At 42.0% G+C, this 21,067-nt stretch overlaps 1 protein-coding gene across 1 annotated transcript in view; it reads right to left on the bottom strand.

Annotated features, from left to right (window-relative positions):
- Nucleotides 1-21,067, bottom strand: part of PLXDC2 (plexin domain containing 2) — an 803,122-nt gene that overhangs the window by 230,455 nt on the left and 551,600 nt on the right. The window contains exon 5 of the mRNA XM_073629749.1: nucleotides 9,788-9,910. Coding sequence (XP_073485850.1) covers nucleotides 9,788-9,910 — 123 coding nt within the window. The remainder of the gene's footprint in view (nucleotides 1-9,787; nucleotides 9,911-21,067) is intronic.

Below are 21,067 nucleotides of genomic sequence, written 5' to 3'. Positions count from 1 at the left end.
TAGTCGAGGCGAGAGATGACCAGTATCAGACTTCTACGTACCTGACCGGTGAGTCCACTTGGGCAGAGGGTAGACTCCCTTACGCATCCGACTTGCGGCCCCTGAGTAAACAGGAGACACGGGAGTGTAGAGTGGTATGGGAGCCTGGTAGTAGAATCCAGATGCTGGCAGGTAAGCAGTCCTTCAGCAGCAAAGGTGTAGGCTGGATCACAGACAAGCAGGTGCTGAGCAGGAGCAGAGCAGGATGGTCAGGACACTGGCTGGGTTCGGCAACAGGCAGACAACGAGGTACAGTGGAGCAGGCAGAAGCGGAGTCAAACAAGCCAAAGGTCAGGTGTGGGCAGAAGTCAGAGGAGTCCAAGAAACAAGCTGGGTTTGTCAGGAGATCCAGAACACAGATACAGGAAACAGGAACAAGGCATGGGGGAGCTGTTGATCAGGCAGCACCGAGCAGAGTGTGCAGCTAACCTAAATAGGCAGATTGGCACCAAACGGCACCGACGTGCACAGGCGCGCACGCACGCACACCCGCACACTGTCACGCACACCAGCACCCAGGGTGATGCAAACCAGTGTCCATAGGAACGCACACGCTAACGCGCACACGTGCGCGCGTCCGAACAGCGGCGCGCACACCAGGGCCAACTGGATCGTGCACACTAGTGCCCACAGGAGCACGCACACCAGCGTGAACAGGAACGCGTGCCCCAGCGCGAACAGGAACGAGCGCGCCAACGTGCACTGGCCCACCCCGGCGCGCACCAAGGTGAGCAGCACTACGTCCACCAAGGTAACCTCTCTGACAACCAGGAAGTGAATTAAGAGCTTTGTTGTGTCATTGGTTAGAAAGGAGCATATTTTGAAGATGTTGCGGAGGTTTGGACAGTGATTGGATGTGGGGCTTAAAGGAGAGTTCAGAGTCAAGGACTACACATAGGACCTTGGCATGCGGGGATGGGCTTATATTTGTGCCATCCATTTTGACAGAGAGAGATCAGAGGAAGGAGCACGTGGTGGAGGAAAAATAATAAGTTCAGGGGTAGAGAAATAGATGGTATTGGAAGCCATGGAAGGCTATCAGCTGACCCAGGGAGGAGGTGTAGATTGAAAATAGGAGAGGTCCAAGAACAGGACCTTGGGGGGACCCCAACAGAGAAAGGAAGAGGAGAGGAGGACGTAGAATTATAAGTAACGCTAAAGTTGCGGTTGGAAAAGTAGGAAGAGAACCAATGAATAGTACAGTCAGGGAGACCAAAGGTGTGGAGTTTTTTGAGGAGAGGGTGGTTAACCATATCAAAGGCAGCAGAAAGGTTCAGGAGTAGGAGTACAGAATAGTGTTCATTGGTTTTGGTCGTTAGTAGATCGTTTGTTAGTTATAGGAGAGCAGTTTCTGTGGAGTGTTGAGGACGAAATCCAAACTGAAGACCAGACGTTCAAGGAGTTTGGAGAAAAAAGTGAGCAAGGAGATGGGGCGTAGGCTGTTAAGATACAGAAGAGAGGGAGAGATAGACGATGTGGGTTAGAGAGTGTAGAATAGACACAGAGGATGAACGTAGCATTTGCGAGGGAACAGGATCCAGGGGGCAGGTGGTTAGCTGGACGTTGGCAAGTAGTTTAGCAAGCTCGTCTATAGTGGTGGGGTTGAATGAGGGAAGTTATGATTGTACCTGTGGGTATGAAGTGTAAAGCGTGGAGGGTATCTGAACAGCAGAGTTCTCCTCATGAATTGTGTCAATCTTCTGTTTGAAGTTATTGGTGATCTCCTGGGCAGTGAATGAGTTAGTGGGTGGAGGCAGAGGAGGACGAAGTAGAGAGTTGGTAGAGAAAGGTAGAGAAGAGTTGATGGGGACGGGATGATAAGTTGGTAATAAGAGTGATAAAATAGGTCTGTTTGGCAGTGAAGAGGCTAGAATTGTATTTTTGGAGGGCAGATTTATATTGGTTGAAATCTTTCTGAGACAATCTTATCATGGACTCTTTCATCTGGTTTTGGTCTGGTGCTCCTTTCTGTATTTCTACAGATTTGGGCTACTGACCATTGAGGGAAGCCTTGCTGTGTGAGAGTAACCTAGTCAGAGCTATTGAGCTTGTTTGAAGTTTTCCTTAAAGTGGAGCTCCACCCAAAATGTCATCACAGGTCTAATCATTGGAGAAGAGTAGCCTGAGTTATCAGAACAGCTAGAGAACAGACCAGGCTGTGCTCTCATGCCTAGTTTGGTCAGTTTTTAATAGGAAAGCAGAGGGACTGACAGGAACACCAGGGACTTCACACAAAGGAAGCAATACAAAGAGAACAGGATAATTTCTCATACAAGTACATGGTACAGCATACACATATCAGGAATATGAAGTGTTGGGGTAACATATTCTTTAATCTGACATCTGGCAGCATGTGCATGTCTGGAAGTTCCCAGTGCCTCTTTTTAATATGAGTTTGCATTTGGAAGAAAATATTCTGATAAAGACAAAAAAAGTAAAACATTTGCAAACGGTGTTTTAATAATCCCCTTACAGACCATTACTTGTCTAAGGGAAGGGTTTCTTTTCCCTTTAGTGTGTTAGAAAGAGATTTTGTGAGTCGTTAGCTGATACACAGAGCTATTATCTATAGACTTCATTAAGTTAGCTATTAGTATAACATTCTTTGTTACAATTGCTTCCAGATCAATGTGTTTGTCTTTTGTTTAAAGCACCAGAAGCAATGGTTTGCTTTTGCTTATTATTTAGGTTATAATGGTGATTCTATCTTAATGTCCCTTTTGCCTCACAGCCAAAGCAATGTGTTCAGCACTGAATGAAGATTTACTAAATAGTGTTTCCTTTGCTTGATAATATTAAACGTTGAATTCTCTGTGTGCAATATAGTTGAAAGAACCAACAATTTTTTCGCTTGTAGCTCACCATTAAAGACTGAAAGAAAATCTCATTAGAAGAATTTCTAAAATCAAAACTTCATATATACAGTGGGGCAAAAAAGTATTTAGTCAGCCACCAATTGTGCAAGTTCTCCCACTTAAAAAGATGAGAGAGGCCTGTAATTGTCATCATAGGTATACCTCAACTATGAGAGACAAAATGTGGAATCAAATCCAGACAATCACATTGTCTGATTTTTGAAAGAATTTTTTTGCAAATTATGGTGGAAAATAAGTATTTGGTCAATATCAAAAGTTCATCTCAATACTTTGTTATATATCCTTTGTTGGCAATGACAGAGGTCAAACGTTTTCTGTAAGTCTTCACAAGGTTGTCACACACTGTTGCTGGTATGTTGGCCCATTCCTCCATGCAGATCTCCTCTAGAGCAGTGATGTTTTGGGGCTGTCGCTGGGCAACACAGACTTTCAACTCCCTCTAAAGGTTTTCTATGGGGTTGAGATCTGGAGACTGGCTAGGTCACTCCAGGACCTTGAAATGCTTCTTATGAAGCCACTCCTTCGTTGCCCGGGTGGTGTGTTTGGGATCATTGTCATGCTGAAAGACCCAGCCACGTTTCATCTTCAATGCCTTTGCTGATAGGAGGAGGTTTGCACTCAAAATCTCATGATACATGGCCCTATTCATTCTTTCATGTACACGGATCAGTCGTCCTGTTCCTTTTGCAGAGAAACAGCCCCAAAGCATGATGTTGCCACCCCCATGCTTCACAGTAGGTATGGTGTTCTTTGGTTGCAACTCAGCATTCTCTCTCCTCCAAACACGACGAGTTGTGTTTCTACCAAACAGTTCTACTTTGGTTTCATCTGACCATATCACATTCTCCCAATCCTCTTCTGGATCATCCAAATGCTCAGACAGGCCTGGACATGTACTGGCTTAAGCAGGGGGACACGTCTGGCACTGCAGGATCTGAGTCCCTGGCAGCGTAGTGTGTTACTGATGGTAGCCTTTGTTATGTTGGTCCCAGCTCTCCGCAAGTCATTCACTAGGTCCCCCCGTTCTGGTTCTGGGATTTTTGCTCACCGTTCTTGTGATCATTTTGACCCCATGGGGTGAGATCTTGCGTGGAGCCCCAGATCGAGGGAGATTATTAGTGGTCTTGTATGTCTTCCATTTTCTAATTATTGCTCCCACAGTTGATTTCTTCACACCAAGCTGCTTGCCTATTGCAGATTCAGTCTTCCCAGCCTGGTGCAGGTCTACAATTTTGTTTCTGGTGTCCTTAGACAGCTCTTTGGTCTTCACCATAGTGGAGTTTGGAGTGTAACTGTTTGAGGTTGTGGACAGGTGTCTTTTAGACTGATAACAAGTTCAAACAGGTGCCATTAATACAGGTAATGAGTGGAGGACAGAAGAGCCTCTTAAAGAAGAAGATACAGGTCTGTGAGAGGCAGAAATTTTGCTTGTTTTTAGGTGACCAAATACTTATTTTCCACCATAATTTGCAAATAAATTCTTTCAAAAATCAGACAATGTGATTGTCTGGATTTGTTTCCACATTTTGTCTCTCATAGTTGAGGTATACCTATGACAATTACAGGCCTCTCTCATCTTTTTAAGTGGGAGAACTTGCACAGTTGGTGGCTGACTAAATACTTTTTTGCCCCAATATATATATATATATATATATATATATATATATATATATATATATATATATATATATATATTTACTGTATATATATATATATATATACACACACACATAATAACCAAAAGTATTTTTTGGTTGAAAAAGTATACTTTATTTTGCATAATAAAATATACAAAAAATCAAATACTTAATTGGGGTACATTCTACCCTGTACTGCGACGCAGCGCATAAATACACTACATAGCAATACAGTTTGAATCATACAATAAATACATTCAGCCTGCGGTATGATGCCTAACATGTTGCGCAGAGTAAAAATACACCGAAACATCACGTCGTGCATGACGCCGCTTACCCTGAAAGCATTTACTAGAAACATGTTACATTTTTTGAATCAAAGCATGCATCTTTTGAACATAATACAATTTCAACAAGTGAAGGGTGTGATGGGGGTAGGGAAGAAGGATAAGGGAGGGGAAAGAGATTACAGGACCAAAGCTTTATTGAAAGGACAAAGACACACAAGGGAGAGTGGGGGGAAGGGGAAATCTTCAGACCTCCTCTTCCTCCTTAAAGTCCATGAAGGTATAGTATCTGAGAAGACTGTAGACCAGTCTGTGACAGTCCTTAATGAACATCCTCTCTGGCTGGTGCATGAGGCACTTTCTGGAGCAACATAAAGCATCCTTAAAGCAGCACAGCACCCGCCAGGCGCTGTCAATGTCCTCCTGGGTAAAAGTCCCACAAAACAGTCCGTTCAGCACACCAAAGTGTGTGATGGCAGTCTGTAGCACAAAGTCCTTAAGTTCTGGTTCCAAGGCCCTCAACAGCAATTTCCTCCTGGATGATGCAAAATGGGCAGTGCCTATATCTGCACAGGTTTCTGGCATGCATAAATGTCCAGATCTTTGTGCCTGTTGGTGAGTCCCTTTGAAGAAACATTCCTCCAGACCACTTTCCAAGTGGCTGAAGGTAGGCCTGGAACAGTCCCTACAGTGTCCATGGCTTTAATCAACTTGTAGATAGTCTTTGGCTTCCACAAGTTGGGTTTAACTCCATGCAGCCTCTGCTCCTTGATAAACTTAAAAGTGTCCAAGTAATTCCAAGGAGTGTCCCAGTTGTAGGAGATAGAACCGCCCCATTTGCCCCATCTAAGGGACCTCCAAAGAGGCAGGAGGAAAAAAACGGGACATAGAATTACCACCAGAGTCCAAAGTTCTGTCCACCAAAGTCCTGCAGACGAAGTTACAAACAAAGAACACCCTCAGTAGTGTAGCGATGTGAGGCACGCCCTTACCGCCCTTGGGGCAGTTCAGTAAACATGACTGCCCACTTCACTCTGTCCATTTTGGAGCCCCAGATGGAGTGAAACACCACCCTGGTGATGGCCTTGCAGGGGTTGACCCGCCGGGGGGGGGGGGGGCCAAGCCTGGGCGAGGTATTGCAACACAGAGAGAATCTTGCTGCGGAGTACCAGTATTTTTCCTTCAATGATAAGTTCTCTGAGGCTCCATAGTCCAAACTTTTGCCTCATCTTGGACAATATCTCCTACCAAGACTTAAGGGTTGTGCCATAAAAACCAAAAGTATTGGGACGCCTGCCTTTACACACACATGAACTTTAATAGCATCCCAGTCTTCATCCGTGGGGTTCTATATTGAGTTGGCCCACTGTTTGCAGCTATAACAGCTTCAACTTCTGGGAAGGCTGTCCACGATGTTTAGGAGTATGTCTATGGGAATGTTTGACCATTCTTGCAGAAGCGCATGTGTGTGGTCAAGCACTGATGTGGACAAGAAGGCCTGGCTCACAGTCTCCGCTCGAATTCATCCCAAAGTTGTTTTGTAGGGTTGAGGTCAGGACTTTGTGCAGGCCAGTCAAGTTCCTCCACCCTAAACTTGCTCATCCGTGTCTTTATGGGCCTTGCTTTGTGCGTTGGTGCACAGTCATGTTGGAACAGGAAGAGGCCATCCCCAAACTGTTTCCACAAAGTTGGGAGCATGAAATTGTCCAAAATATCTTGATATGCTGACACCTTAATGCCGCGTACACACGAGCAGACTTTACAGCAGACTTTGCCCGGCGGACTGGATTTCGTCAGACAATTCGATCGTGTGTGGGCTCCAGCGGTTTTGTTTTCTCAAAAGTTGGACGGACTTAGATTTGAAACATGTTTTAAATCAATCCGTCGAAATCGAGTCCGGTCGAAAAGTCCGCTCGTCTGTATGCTAGTTCGACGGACAAAAAGCCACGCTAGGGCAGCTATTGGCTACTGGCTATGAACTTCCTTGTTTTAGTCCGTTCGTACGTCATCACGTACGAATTCGACGGACTTTGGTGGATTGTGTGTAGGCAAGCCCGTTCATTCAGAAAGTCCTTCGTAAAGTCTGTCGAAAAGTCCGCCGAGCAAAGTCTCCCGTAAAGTCCGCTCGTGTGTACGCGGCATAAGAGTTCCCTTCACTGGAACGACGGGGCCAAGCCCAACCCCTGAAACAACCCCACACCATAATCCCCCCTCCACCAAATGGTTTGGACCAGTGCAAAAAGGGCACCAAAACAAGACCTTATTATTTATTATTATTATATAGGATTTATATAGCGCCAACAGTTTACGTAGCGCTTTACAACTTGAGGGTAGACAGTACAACTACAATACAGTTTAATACAGTAGGAATCAGAGGGCCCTGCTCCGTAGAGCTTACAATCTAAGAATTCCAAGAAAATGTCACTAACCAGTTCATACCATAAACATATAAAAACACATTGTTCTAAAATATGTACTTTTTTTTAAAATCATCGTTTTATTTAAAATTAGTTAAACAAAAAAGCAAGTATCCCTTTAAATCTGAACTCTAGCCACAAAAATATTAATATAAAAATATTCCTCAATAACTACAAAGAATATAAATCCATCTGTGTGCAACAAATGTCTTTGCAAACCCAGAAATTAATTTGTAAAAGTAGCAATGACATCACTGTGCTCTTCAAAGCCTGTGCAGATAGCAGAGTTGTAGGAGGGGCCTAGTAGGCCCACCTACTACACACTCCATGCAGAAAACAACAGGAGGGGTCAGAGATAAGATCAGTCACCCTGCACAAAGAGTGAGAGCAGCAGTGACCAGTCTTTATTACAGGAAGTTCCTGCACAGAGACAATGTTTTACACTGGATCACTGCACAGATCAGGAATAAATACACAATGCACACCAACACTTGAGATGAGACATGACTCTTGTATTGAGACATTTGCTTATGCCAGCTTTAAATATCTCAGATTACAATTGTGACTTTCTAAGTAAGACACATGTAAAGCTGGCCATACACTAGTAGATTTTTGAATAAACTTTTATGGGACGATTCGTATGAAAATTCCAAGTACAGTTGATGACTTGAGGAATGTTGTTTGAAAGTACTTCAAAATTTCATTTGCTTTTACCATTTAATTTTAAGATTTGATTTTGGATTAAAGGATACGTTCCCCTTTGGGAACATGTTACACGTTCTACCCATTTATAGGGTGGAACACGTAACATGTTCCCAATGCTGCAGCAGCTCCTCCATCCCCCCTGTGACATCAGTTTGGGGAGAAATTCTCTGTACCAGCTGTCACTTTTTGAAATCAGCACGGCTGTGCAGGGCTCCGCCCAAGTGGCCACGTCATTCATTCACACAGCTTTACATCCTTTACAGCTGTCGGCTTGCAGTTCTCAATTAACTACCACAGCACTGTGGAGCACTGAAGTAGTTCATTGGTTCTTCCTGTCAGTGTTTCTGCTTGCCCATATGAGATGTAAAGGACAGATCTGCAGGAGACCTGCATGGCACTAGTGATCTGCTGATTGCTGGTGCAATGCTTTACAGGCTCCAAAAAAAAAATGCACATTTTTTTAACCTGCAAAAAATTGTGCATTTATTTATTTATTTATTTTTTAAAATGAACTTATCCTTTAAATGGAATTCCCTAACCAAAAATTACATTCACTGTTAGAAATGTGTTTGTTCATTTGGATACTAATATTTATAGGTAAATTTGACCTAGGGAATATCCGATTGTCTCTTGGGGGATAAGGAAGGAATTTATTTTTCCCCCAAATGGAGCAAATTGGACCATGATTTATTGGGTTTTTTTTGCCTTCCTCTGGATCAACTGTGGGTTTAGGTTTCTGTATATGGAGGTTTTCTATTTGTTTGTGTGTTTTATTTTTTCTTTGTAGGTTGAACTGGATGGACTTGTGCCTTTTTTTTAACCAGACTAAACACCAATTTGACGAAATGAATCATTAGAAAATATTCTACTAACGCGGCTTTTTTCAACCCTGGGGTGCCTTGAGGTGGCTTTGGGGGTGCCTTCGCAAAATCCTACAAATTGCCCCAAATTGTATACAAGCCAGTGGGTGGATAAAACCTGCCTTTTTCATTGTACACCATTACAACCTTCTAGCTGCCAACCTTCTAACAACCAATGACATCGAAAAAAAGGAGAAAGGCTGGTGCTATGAAAGTCAGCTACAATATCGTTTTATTATTGTATGTGAACAGCAGTCAAAAACAAAGCTTTCTTTTTGACTGCTGTCCACATGCAATAATAAAAATGGCTTACTTTCTGACTGCTGTTCACATGCAATAATAAAATGATGTTTTAGCTGACTTTCATAGCACCAGCCTTTCTCCTTTTTTGCATGGACTATATGGAGGTTTACAGAGACTTCGTAGGCTGAGTGCTGTGTTCTTGAGCCTCACCAGGCATTGCACAGGGATAGTAGCTCAGATGCACCTGTTCCAATGACATCATCAGTTGATAAGGAGGATGCCAGTTGTCTGCATATAATCCTTGTTTGACCCTCCCTTGCCTCTCTCCAACAGCTTTGTGATCTCATTAGCTAAGTGATGGAGAAAAACTGAGGGAGAAATGAAACATTGGAATACTAGTCAGTACCAGTGTGCAAAAGTGTATTTGCTATGGAAGAATAAATCACCTGTAACGTTGGGTGTCCTACATGTATTGATGTAGCTGCATTATGTAAAACTATCAGAATAGTTTTTACATTTTAGAATGGGGAGCCTCAAGATTGTCCATAATTTTGGAGGGTGCCTTGAAATTGTTCATAATTTTGAACAGTGCCTTGACTGAAAAAAGGTTGATAAACACTGTACTAGTGTATGGCCAGCTTAAGGTTGGGCTTAGTGGCCTATAAATATAAAAGCCAGCACTCAAGGTTCAGCACTGAATTCGCAAAACACAGCATTACATACCGTTGTCAAAGTATCTGACGGTAGAATTCCGGGACACGCTCGGATCAAAATTGGCCATCAAGGGAGCAATATATTGAGTTGCTGTGAGCATCCGATGCACAACTTCTCCCGTATATATAAAACCTGAGGAAAGACACACAAATTAGAACACTTTTCCTTTATCCACTTCAACAGCAGGGAATTGAAAATGCTAACACAAGCTTTGTGTGTTCTTTGCAGGAGCTTACTTATCTCTGGCGTGATCTATAATACGCCACAAATTTGCCAATTAAGGATACTTTATATGTGTTTGGTAGAATTACAGAGGTCTGAGTACCGCAAAGCAATGGGAATCACATCTGCTCAGAAGACCAGAAATTGCTCAAAAAGCATATGTTCCAACATATTGCAGGACTCGTTCTCTACTTTTATGCTGTGTTTGCTAGCTGGTTTCCTTTGCATTAATTCCAACGCATTCGCATTTTTGTATTTCATTTTATGCTGCTTCAATTACCTTCTCAGAAATGTAAAGTATCCCCGGAGTCCTTCATGGCTATGAAGCAGATTGTCATGAGAAATGTAGCTGACAATTTAAATACACAGCTTCTGCCTAAACAGATGACTCCTCTTTGGGTTTGCAGGTTTTGATCCCCGATTGGAGTTTTCTATCTTTACTTCTCCTTTGGGACAAAAACCTGTTCCTTGTGACAATTGGAAGGAGCTTGCCTTTTCAGCCAGGATATTGTTATCACCAATCTAAGTTCTCCATTTATCATAATGGTAAATTTACTTAGTCCAATGGTAACAATAGCTCGGATCAAAGTTGAACTAAGGCCGGCCAAACACGGAGCAAATTTATTTCTTGCAACCATGGGTTGCAGGAAAGAAACTTGCATGATTCCCCCATCAACACAGACAATGTTGATAGGGAAATCCCTCCTGCTGGGCCATTGTCTTCTCCCGGCTGTGGGGCGGGGGAGGGCAGTGGAGGGTGGAAGAAGCCATTGCCACTGGGAGAAGACAGTGATTATTGCTAGCAGCTATAACAGCGATAATCGCAGGTAAGACCCGGCATGATGGTTGTACCCAAGTTGGCCGATCGATCAACTTGTACATTCAGCCTGCCCATACACGGTTCGAATCTCAGCCAGTTCCTGCCGAACCGGCTAAGATTTGAACCGTGAATGGCCTGCCTAAGTCTCTCCCATCTTTGCCACCAGGTGTGGCTGTAAAATATTGAAGTTTGAGAGCGTGTTTTATATCTTCCAAGATTTGGAAAATTGCCAGGCCAGCATGCTTAGTAGCACATTTGTGATCCAAAGGAGATACTGGTGATCAAAAACTGTTGGTGCAAATCCAAACCAAGTACAATTATTTGAAAAACTGTCAGTTTCTTTTAAGCTGAATTCTAGGCAAAAAACATCAGTGAATGCAGTTATGTACCAATTAAAATCATTAATGGCGACCTTTTTGTAACTTTGAAAGTCTGCATGAATAAATCCCAGACATGTCACAATATACTGCAAGTTTATTTTTTTTAAAAAAGCTCCTTGAACTTATGCCAGTGACTTTGGCTGAAATGATGGCATCAGTCTACTGAAGGCAGGATGGAGCATTTCCTCAGTCTCCTCTCCCCCTGGTAATCAGACTGCAATATTGTAACTTGGTAAGTAGTCAGACGGTGAGAGACTGAAGCAGAGGCTGATCTGGGTCAGACGTTTGTGAACACAGCTAAGAACTGTGCAGACACCAGGATTTACAAGACTGTATCATTTCTAAGCCAACATCTCAGTCCAGGAAGTAGATGCTGATCTTGGATAATGCATGAACAAAGATTGTGCTGCATTTCTGGAGGCAAAAAGGAGGAATGTATATGGAGGCATAGTCAGTTGAAGTACTGTTATCTTTGTGAGAGCTAATAATTACCTGTAAGTGTTACATCCAGCCATTACTTAGCATGCATGCAATAAACATAAAAAAACATATCTGATGTTAGGTCCACACTGCGACTTGTACTGATAGCTTGGAGCGCCGCACTAAGTGCTTGATATAATCCCTCCGGTTATCCATTACTAAGATGGCTGCTGGTGTCCAAACCCCTCATCCAAAATGCATAGTATCTGTACAATGTGAAGGCGCAGCACTCCCGACAGTCCAATGTATGCTAGTAGTCGGAAACGGTTTTAGCCTCGGCTCCTCCTAAGCCACACCTTCACAATGTACTGATGCTAAGACCACTTTAACATTTAATCTGATACTCAACATGAACCCTTTACATCTCACATAAATCCTCAGACGTAACCCCTCATAAATTAAAACACTCTATAAATCCTAATTTTAACAGTTAATCTTAAAGTCAAACTGCAGGCACTAGGATCCAGTTCACCTAATTTCTATAATTTCCCTCGGTGTCATTCAGCTGGAAAGACTAAGGATATTGCATCGTGAAAAGGAATTACTGCAGGAGAAGAAGTTTTACAACCAAGCTGCATTTTTTAGCTACTCAGTCTTTTGTAGAATAGTTCTCAAGTAGAACAGCTGTCAGGAAAGGTTTCACCTGCTGGTGGCGCTGTCTCTCCTATGGGCCGCATTTCTGGTGTCCACCAGCAGGTTTCTCCCGGCAGTCTGGAGCCAACATCATCCCCTGCAATCAGGCATCACCTGAGACTGATTGCAGGAGGTGTGTGCACTCATGCTTGCAGATGCTTGCACTCATCGCCCTGGTATTCTATCCATGTGCCCTGACCTGTGTTTGCTGAATCCTGTGTGCCTGAACCCTGCATACGTTCCTGGACCCCTGCCCTGCAGCCTGATCCCTTCCAACCTGCTCTTTCCAACATCTGTTTCCTTTTCCTGCCCTGTCTTGCTCCCAACTCCCACTGCTTGATCTCCTGTGTATGACCCTGCCTCGGCTACGATTACGATTTTGGTATTCCCTATCTGCTGTATATACTTAGTTTAGACAGCTGTTCTTTGTGGGTCACTATTTGGTTATTTGATTTGTTTTGGACAGTTTGGTATGTTGGAGGTGGAATTATATCTTTATTGTTCACTTATCTTTTAAATGAATTATATTATTTTACACTGCTTGTGTCTGGCATTCTCTGGCAGTCCACACATTTCTGGTCTCCCCCAGTTCCTGACAACAGCGACAGTGAAAAGTTCCTACACACCAACCCTGGCGAAGTGGCCAAAGCCACCACAAAACATATTGGAGATGTTAAAATTGCTTCTATAAAGCCTTCTTGATACACACAATTGGTAAACCTCATAAAGAATAAGAAAAACCACTGCGCTCGGGTTTAATACTGTAAGTAATACCACAAGCTGGTAGAATTCAGATACACAAACTCAAAAAACATATATAAAAGCGAAGTGCAGTGCTAGAAAAACTACAACATATTACATCCATAGTGAAAGAACCACCTTAAATAATAAATACACATAAACTAAAAAAAAAAAATAATCAGTCAAATTAGTAAGATGGGCAGAGATAGAATGTTAAAAGTCTGTCCTTTGAGGAACAATGCGGATAATATTAGGTTTAGTTGGTCTATGATTGCAATTTTTTTTAATCAACACTTTGCCATCAAAAATTGTCTTTAAAAACATTGGGCTGTTTTAAAGAGTGACAGGATTTTAGGCCCGTTACTTCCAGATCAACCAGTAGTGGTGTTTAGAGGGGCATCAGAACTCCAACATAGAGTGGCTCCCAATATCATGGACCCACCCAAAAATGTATATATATTTTTTTCATTCCATGAAAGTTTTTTTCCCCATGCCGCAAATGAATCAGATGGGGCAATCTTATGATATTGATTCTTTTTTGACATGCACATCTAAATACGTTATTTACATGATCCAATGTACATGTGGCAAACAATATGTGGGAAGCACTATGGGTATGCAACATCTGCTTCCCGCAGAACATATACGCAATATTAAATTCGGTTTCAAAGGCCACAGCCTATCCAAACATTATGTGAAATACCATTAAAGAAAATCCAGATGGTACGCTTTTTGTGGCATTAGAGAAATATATTCCACATTGGAGGGGCAGTCATATCAAAAGAGCCATCTCTAGATTAGAGTAAATTTGAAAATCTATGTCCCTGTGGGTCATAATGTTGACTGGGATGTAGATAGAATTTTTAAATAACCGTTAGGTCTATTTTTTGGATGCACTTGATTAATAATAGACAATTATACCAGGTCTAATACCCTTTTCATAGAGTTCAGAATATCATTATAGTTTATGTAAATGGCATTCCTAGGGTTGTTAATATTGGACAACATTTTTATTTATTTTTTAACATGCTTGTGTTTTTTTATATGCAATATATATATATATATATATATATATATATATATATATGCATTATACCTATCTATGCCAGGAAGTACCCTCTGTATCTAAGTGTACATGTGTTTGTGTTTAGCTTCCTGTGTTCCTGTTCCATGATGAAGAAGACACGTTATGATATTTCTCCATGACATTAAAGTATTCTCTGTATCCAAGAAGCTTCCAGCGCATGATTTCAATACTAATGGCACTATAACAAGCATATGGGTATCAACTTACTGTGATTATATATGGACATTAGTGGGTTTTCTTTGTGCTATTATCCCCCAGTCCTGAGGTGGTGCTGTATGGGCCTCAGTAGCAGTATTGGCAAAACGCCATGAGTCAATATGGCAGTGGTACATTATATATATATACTTAATGCGTGATGGCTCGTCTCTAGCCTGCCCCCCAGACGACGTAATCTCTGATGAAATGTGTAGGGTGAGGCCTTCGAAGGTGACGTCATCAAGCACTATCTTCCTCTTTATTTGGCCTCTCCAGAAATGTTATTGGAGAAATCTTACAGCTGTTCTGGGCTGTCCATGGAGGACAATCAAAAATGAGATTGAAAACACATGGACATATGCCTACCCCCAAGGCAATGTTTCATTTTATAGTTGTGGGAAGGGCGGGTACTGTTTTGCTTTGTTGCTTGTAGAAGTTTGGGCTTGATGGAGGACTCCAAGGACTTTACTACAACAAAATTAAACCTGGCCATGGTTGGATTTACATTCAAATGTTCATTGTTGTCAGAACATTCTTTCCTACTATCTATGTTTCCTACTATGTCCTACTATCCTACTATCTACGTTTGTTCAAAAATCCCCTGAAATTTCATCCAGACCTACTATTTGAATAAAATCCCACATAGGTTTCATTGTGATTTTTCTTAAACAGAAACCTCATTCACAGTTAGGACTTTGTTAGTTTGAGAAGAATTCTCTATCCTGCTCCTTTAAACTTTCTTGTTACTATTATGGAAAGCTGACATGGATTTGCCTCCACTAACCATTAGGAAAATGTGAAAATATTTTAACCAATTCTACTGGTGTATGGCCAACTTAAGTGACACTTAGGTGCCAATTTCCAAATCAGTGATATGGCCTTATCATGACTATAATAAAGCTTTTTAAAGAAAAAAAATCTTTTGCTGCATTTATCAAGTACAGCTACTGTATGTGCTTCAAAATGGGCTATCCTCTTTACTTGCTTTGAGATATTAAAGCAAGAAAACCCCCAATTATTCTAATTCATTTTAATAAATGGGGAAAAAAGTGCTGGGAGGAGGAAAGCCTAGTCACAAGACCTGGCAAAATCATGTGACCAAGCTTTCCCCCTATCATGGAGTGTTCTCTGCAGCGTTCTGCTGAGCATAGTTCTGCATTGTGCTGAGAATATTTCTTGATGTAAGTTATCCAGCCTATTTGTAATCGCTAAAGTTTAGCTGGTGGGATTCTTTATTTTTGCTTTATCTTATTATGTAGGTGTGAATCAGTTATTATGGACAAAAAAAGAGGTAGATGGAGCCCAAGACTGTGGACAGTGGGGCCCAAAAAGTTTTCTTACCTTGAGACCCATGCTGGTTATCAGTGCCCCTGATGGAGTCTCAGATTTCAGCATTGCCCATTAGGCTTGCAACATTATTCAAAGCTATCTAATTTGGATGTTGGAACCCCTGACCAGCATACCCAACATCTACAAGTACAATCACCGGTCAGTCCCCGCACAACTGAATTGTCTGCTGAGATTTTTTTTGAGGCTTTCCCGTTCTCATTACAAATGTTAAATAAAAAATGTGAATGACCTATTTAATATAGCTCATATTGTTTCTTTTCTAAATAATATGAGGATTTCCAACCTCCCATTGTTTAACAGGCTGATAGCTCTACTAATTGCAGCCATTACTTAATTTCATGAAGGAGCTGATTAAAAGAGTCTTCAACATTCCCCTTAATAATTCAGCGCGGGGTACAGTTTGCTAACTTTTAATGCAATTTGCAAATGTATTTGTTATGGCCGCACAAAAAGTACAAAATAATTGAAATATAATTTAGAACAAAGATTTATAACAGGCTGCAGCATAAAGAAACACCCTCGCTATTTTTGTATTAAATGGGATAAAAGGGTGAAATGAACGCTCGACGTCTGCTCTTTACATAATATTTAGCCCTCAGTAACACTGAGACATCACATTGATTGAAAATATAATTTATGGAGTATTTTATGGGTTGTACCCTTGAAATGGATTTCAGCTAATTAAATGACAATCCATTGGACACTTCAGCTGTATTTACTTCCATTTGCAAAAAAAGGTCATTTATGCTAAACATAATAAGACAAATGATTGGGAATATCATTTTATTTGCTATGTTAATTTGCAAATCACTCAAGTGCAGACAACACTGACATTTTAATGGATACAAGAGGTTGGACCCCCTCTACAACTGGCTTTTCACATCTCTATTTTATATTTTTATATTCATATCTCTATTTAAAGCCAAATACCACCCAAACTGCTATGTACTCTTTGGCTGGACAGCAAGTTTACTCAATTGAAATCTAAATTACAGTTGTCTATATTTCTGTACTACCCACAAACCCATGACAAAGGTGTAATACTCTCACAAACAGAACCTGCGTTGTGAAGAGTCCACCATGAGCATAGCAAAAGAGTGTCACGGACACAGCAAGGATCTCCATAATGAGTCCAAAACTTTATTCAGCAATCACATTGTTACAGCAGACAGCAATGTTTTGGAGCCACGCAGGACCCTTTCATCAAGGGTCCTGCGTGGCTCCGAAAGTTACTATCTGCTGTAATGATGTGATCGCTGAATAAAGCTTTGGGCTCGTTCTGGAGATCCTTGGTGTGCTGGTGACACTGTTTTGCTCTGACTAGACACGGTTCTGGCCGGTGGTCGCTTCAGCACCCACTTATATGCACAGCCATTTCTACAGGAACATGTGCATTGGGCCGCCATGGGCATGACACCATTATAATGGGATACCCGTCTGTCAGGGACAGTGTTTAGCATCAGGGAGAGGTTCTGGACAAGCAGGGAAAGTGCCGAGACATGTCATCATTCCTGGAACCCTCCCCATTTGGGTACAAACCAGCCAGGCTGTATTCTGCCCCTCGAGACAGATGCTTTCAGCTAACCTGAGACTTTCATCTACTGCACATGTGTCAAACACAAGGCCCGTGGGCCAAATCCAGCTGGGCAAGCCATTTCATGTGGCCCTTGCACCTCTTCTGAAGATGCAGCAATCCTTGGCCTGCACCCCCACCTTGTCTCAACAGTTGACAGCACAAAGGAGGACAGAAATCCTCCGACAGATCCCGGGCCTCTCTGTGCAGTCTCAGCATTTAGCAGACTCTGGCAACTGACTCCAGCCCTCCTTTGGTCCTCCTCCAAACCCTGCACTTTCTGCTTTTCTGCTTCCCAACTCCACCCCAAAGTTCTTCCCAGCAGCAGCATAAGGGGGTTGCACTGTGATGCAGGGGAGGGTGGGGGGCTCTTGACATCTGATGTAAGGGGGATGGAGTGCTCTGGACATCTCTGGATACAACTGACCCTTTGAGGGCAACCATAATGCTGATGCGGCCTGCAATGAAATTAAGTTTGAACTACTGACACATCACTGTTACATTCTGTGAGTGGATTGGCTTCCTGTCAGGCCTGTTGTGTATTGCTAGACTTCTGTTACAATATATTCCTGTTTCCTGCCTACCGCCCCACGTTGCACCTGCCCACAAGCAGCTGTAGAGCAAGTTGTTGAAGAGCTTTCAGTAGTCTTGGATAAAAGAATAATATAGAGTCAGGGAGGTAAGTATAAGCAGCCTTTTTTACAGGCACCTTTAAAAAAAAAAAAAAAACAACCATCATAAGGTCTCTTTATATTAAAACAATGGATGCTCCTTTGGACCCATCTGAAACTTCATCCTGCTCCGCCATGCCTCACCAATATGGAGAACACTGCTCTAGTCTAAAGTGAAGCTCATAGTCAACTGCAGTTCCTCTACCATAAAGCAGATTCTTTAAACTGAGATCAGGAATAGGAATATGTTAAACCTAAAGGCACAGCAAAGAAGCTGTTGGACCTCCATGCTATCTGCATTGTTCCAGATTCTCATCTGTACTCTGTGAATTGAGCAATTTATCCTGCTTACTGTCTAAGCATCTTTCTTTACTTCAGTATCCCGCCTCTGACAGGCAATACATTTCCTTCCTGGAGATCATATTGACTTTTACCATATGTGCCTTTTAATTACCGGGCTGAAGGCTGATGTCTGGGAAATAAAAGCATCTTATTTCCAAACGTTTCACAGGAGATGCTAATCTATATTATAATACAGCTCTGTGTCTCTTTGTTAGGTTTTCTCATGATTGGCAATACAATGAGTGGGTTACTAGGCATCTGTATATTCATAAAATCCTGTGATCTTGTTTTTCTTCCTTCTAAGTGCTGTAGATTTTCTTTTTTGTATAGAAAATTAGATTTTATTCTCCACAGGATATCTTCTTGATGATGGCTAGACAAATTCTAACTATACTATTCAGCAGAGCTTGTCCAAACAAGAAGGCTTCTTCAATCCCATCTCATCTTCTGTCTGCTACTGCTAGTGGAGGTCACCACAGGGCCAGGCCTCAACTGCCAACACTCAGCAGATTGCTCCTGAGAACAGGTGGTGAGAAATTTGCCTGTCTTTACTGAAACTGGCCACCACCAAGACTTGCTGCGATCCCAACTCGACTAAAAAACTGACACGAAGCATACAAAATAAAACATCTGCTCAGTTTTCTCCATGTCTCTCCCCAGCTAACCTCTGCAGGAGTTTCAAATACAATGATTTTTGGCGCTCTGTATGACCACTCTTTGATGTTCCAGAGACAAATTCTTCTGGGACATATAACACCATATTAGGTCATCGTAATACATTTTAGAGATTCTTTTTTCTTTAAAATATTTAAATTTATGTTGGTTACGTATCATTATCAATGTCTGCATTGCTTAACCGAATAAGTCAAATCACTGAATCATAAACTACCTATGATCTCACACAGAGAAAAGCAAGAGGATCCTGTCTGATGGGGTTTGCTGGCAAGTACCTAGCTATTTCAATATACCTCCTAGATTAAACCTTTCATAACTAGAGGCCATTGGTGCCCAGATGTCCAGGTTTAGCAACATCAGCAACCCTATCACTTTTTTTCTCCCTAAATAATTTTTATAACTTTAACATACATATTTTTTTTTTACTTACTTCTATTTGGTAAACTGTTTTAATAAAGACCCCCTTCCCCTGTTTTTTTTGTTCTTTTTTTCTTTTAATATAGACAGACTAATAAGCATTTTTTTTCTTAGTTAATTAATATTTTAAATACTGCAGTGCCATCAGTATATAATTGCCACTATAGGCTGAATATGGCAGTTTCATCTACATGTAAGCATGTTGAAATAGCCATATAGGTGCTGTCCTGGCCTGGGAGGGTAGAAGTTAACACCTCTTCCAATTCTTTGGTCTTTTGGCTGATTCTTCCCTGGGTCTGGCCCACTAATCCTGTGACACATAAAAAAAGTGGTCAGGAAAGAGAGATCCATGGTCAGAGTTCCTGCTGGGGGATAGAGAGTTCAGGGAGTTCCCCCATGGAGAGTCAGAAGGAGAGAGATACAGTGGGGACAGAAAGTATTCAGACCCCCTTAAATTTTTCACTCTTTGTTATATTGCAGCCATTTGCTAAAATCATTTAAGTTCATTTTTTTCCTCATTAATGTACACACAGCACCCCATATTGACAGAAAAACACAGAATTGTTGACATTTTTGCAGATTTATTAAAAAAAGAAAAACTGAAATATCACATGGTCCTAAGTATTCAGATCCTTTGCTCAGTATTTAGTAGAAGCACCCTTCAGATCTAATACAGCCATGAGTCTTTTTTGGGAAAGATGCAACAAGTTTTTCACACCTGGATTTGGGGATCCTCTGCCATTCCTCCTTGCAGATCCTCTCCAGTTTTGTCAGGTTGGATGGTATTTAAGGGGGTCTGAATACTTTCCGTCCCCACTGTAGCTGTAACCAGGGCCCGTAAGGGAGAGAGACAGAGAATTTTACCCATGAGGAGCAGAAGGAGGTCCTCTATCACTATTGGGATGTAAAGTCATCTGAATCTGGGGTTCTCCCTGAAGACACCAGCACTGGAGCATGCCTCTGAAGGACATACATCTGCATGAGAATGACTCTGAAGGACTGTAATTGCTTGGACTTCACCTTTGCAGGTATGCCGGGGCAGTACGAGCCTGAAGTTAGGAGTAGGGATGTAGGAAAAACTTTGCACTTGTACATTGGAATGTTCATTTTGCACTCTTGTTAAGTAAATTATTGAAACTTTGTGCTTCCCTGGTCTGAAGTTACTAAAGAGGTGTATTGTAAGTAACCAGCATACATAGTTTATTGAGTGGGTCTTGACACATTGGGTACTGAATACATCAGTGTGTAATGGAGTAGTGTGAAGACAAAGTGGTTACCTAGAGTAATGGAAGCTTAACAAGCAGCCCGTCGATAGCATGTACCTGTTCTTGGTGAAGCGACCTCTAGCATCGAAGGAGATGTTGGTGACACTCCTTTCACCAGCAGTCTGTCTCCCAGAGCAATGGGAGCATATTCGCACCGCAAAGGTACCCAACCTGTACAGAGGTACGGAAGCTCAAGATTTAAGATAAGTACACGTGTGGAGCCCGTCCAGAGTGCACAGCAGAGCCCACTCCGCTACTGTGGAGTAGTAGTGGAAAATGCTGGACAGGTGGATGTGAACATTGGCTCAGCCAGTCCCTCCTAAATGCATATTACAGAGAAGGTGTACTTTGTCACGGGGGAGCCGAGAGTTAACGGGAGTGCAGTTGCAGTGCTAGTGTACATTGGGTATGTTCATCTCTATGAGTGGAGGCCTGCTT

This window comes from Aquarana catesbeiana, linkage group LG05 (genome assembly GCF_042186555.1).
Source record: "Aquarana catesbeiana isolate 2022-GZ linkage group LG05, ASM4218655v1, whole genome shotgun sequence".
In the NCBI taxonomy this organism is placed as follows: Eukaryota; Metazoa; Chordata; class Amphibia; order Anura; family Ranidae; genus Aquarana; species Aquarana catesbeiana.
Note: the sequence above shows the minus strand (reverse complement) of the source record. Positions and strands in the feature narration are given on the sequence as shown.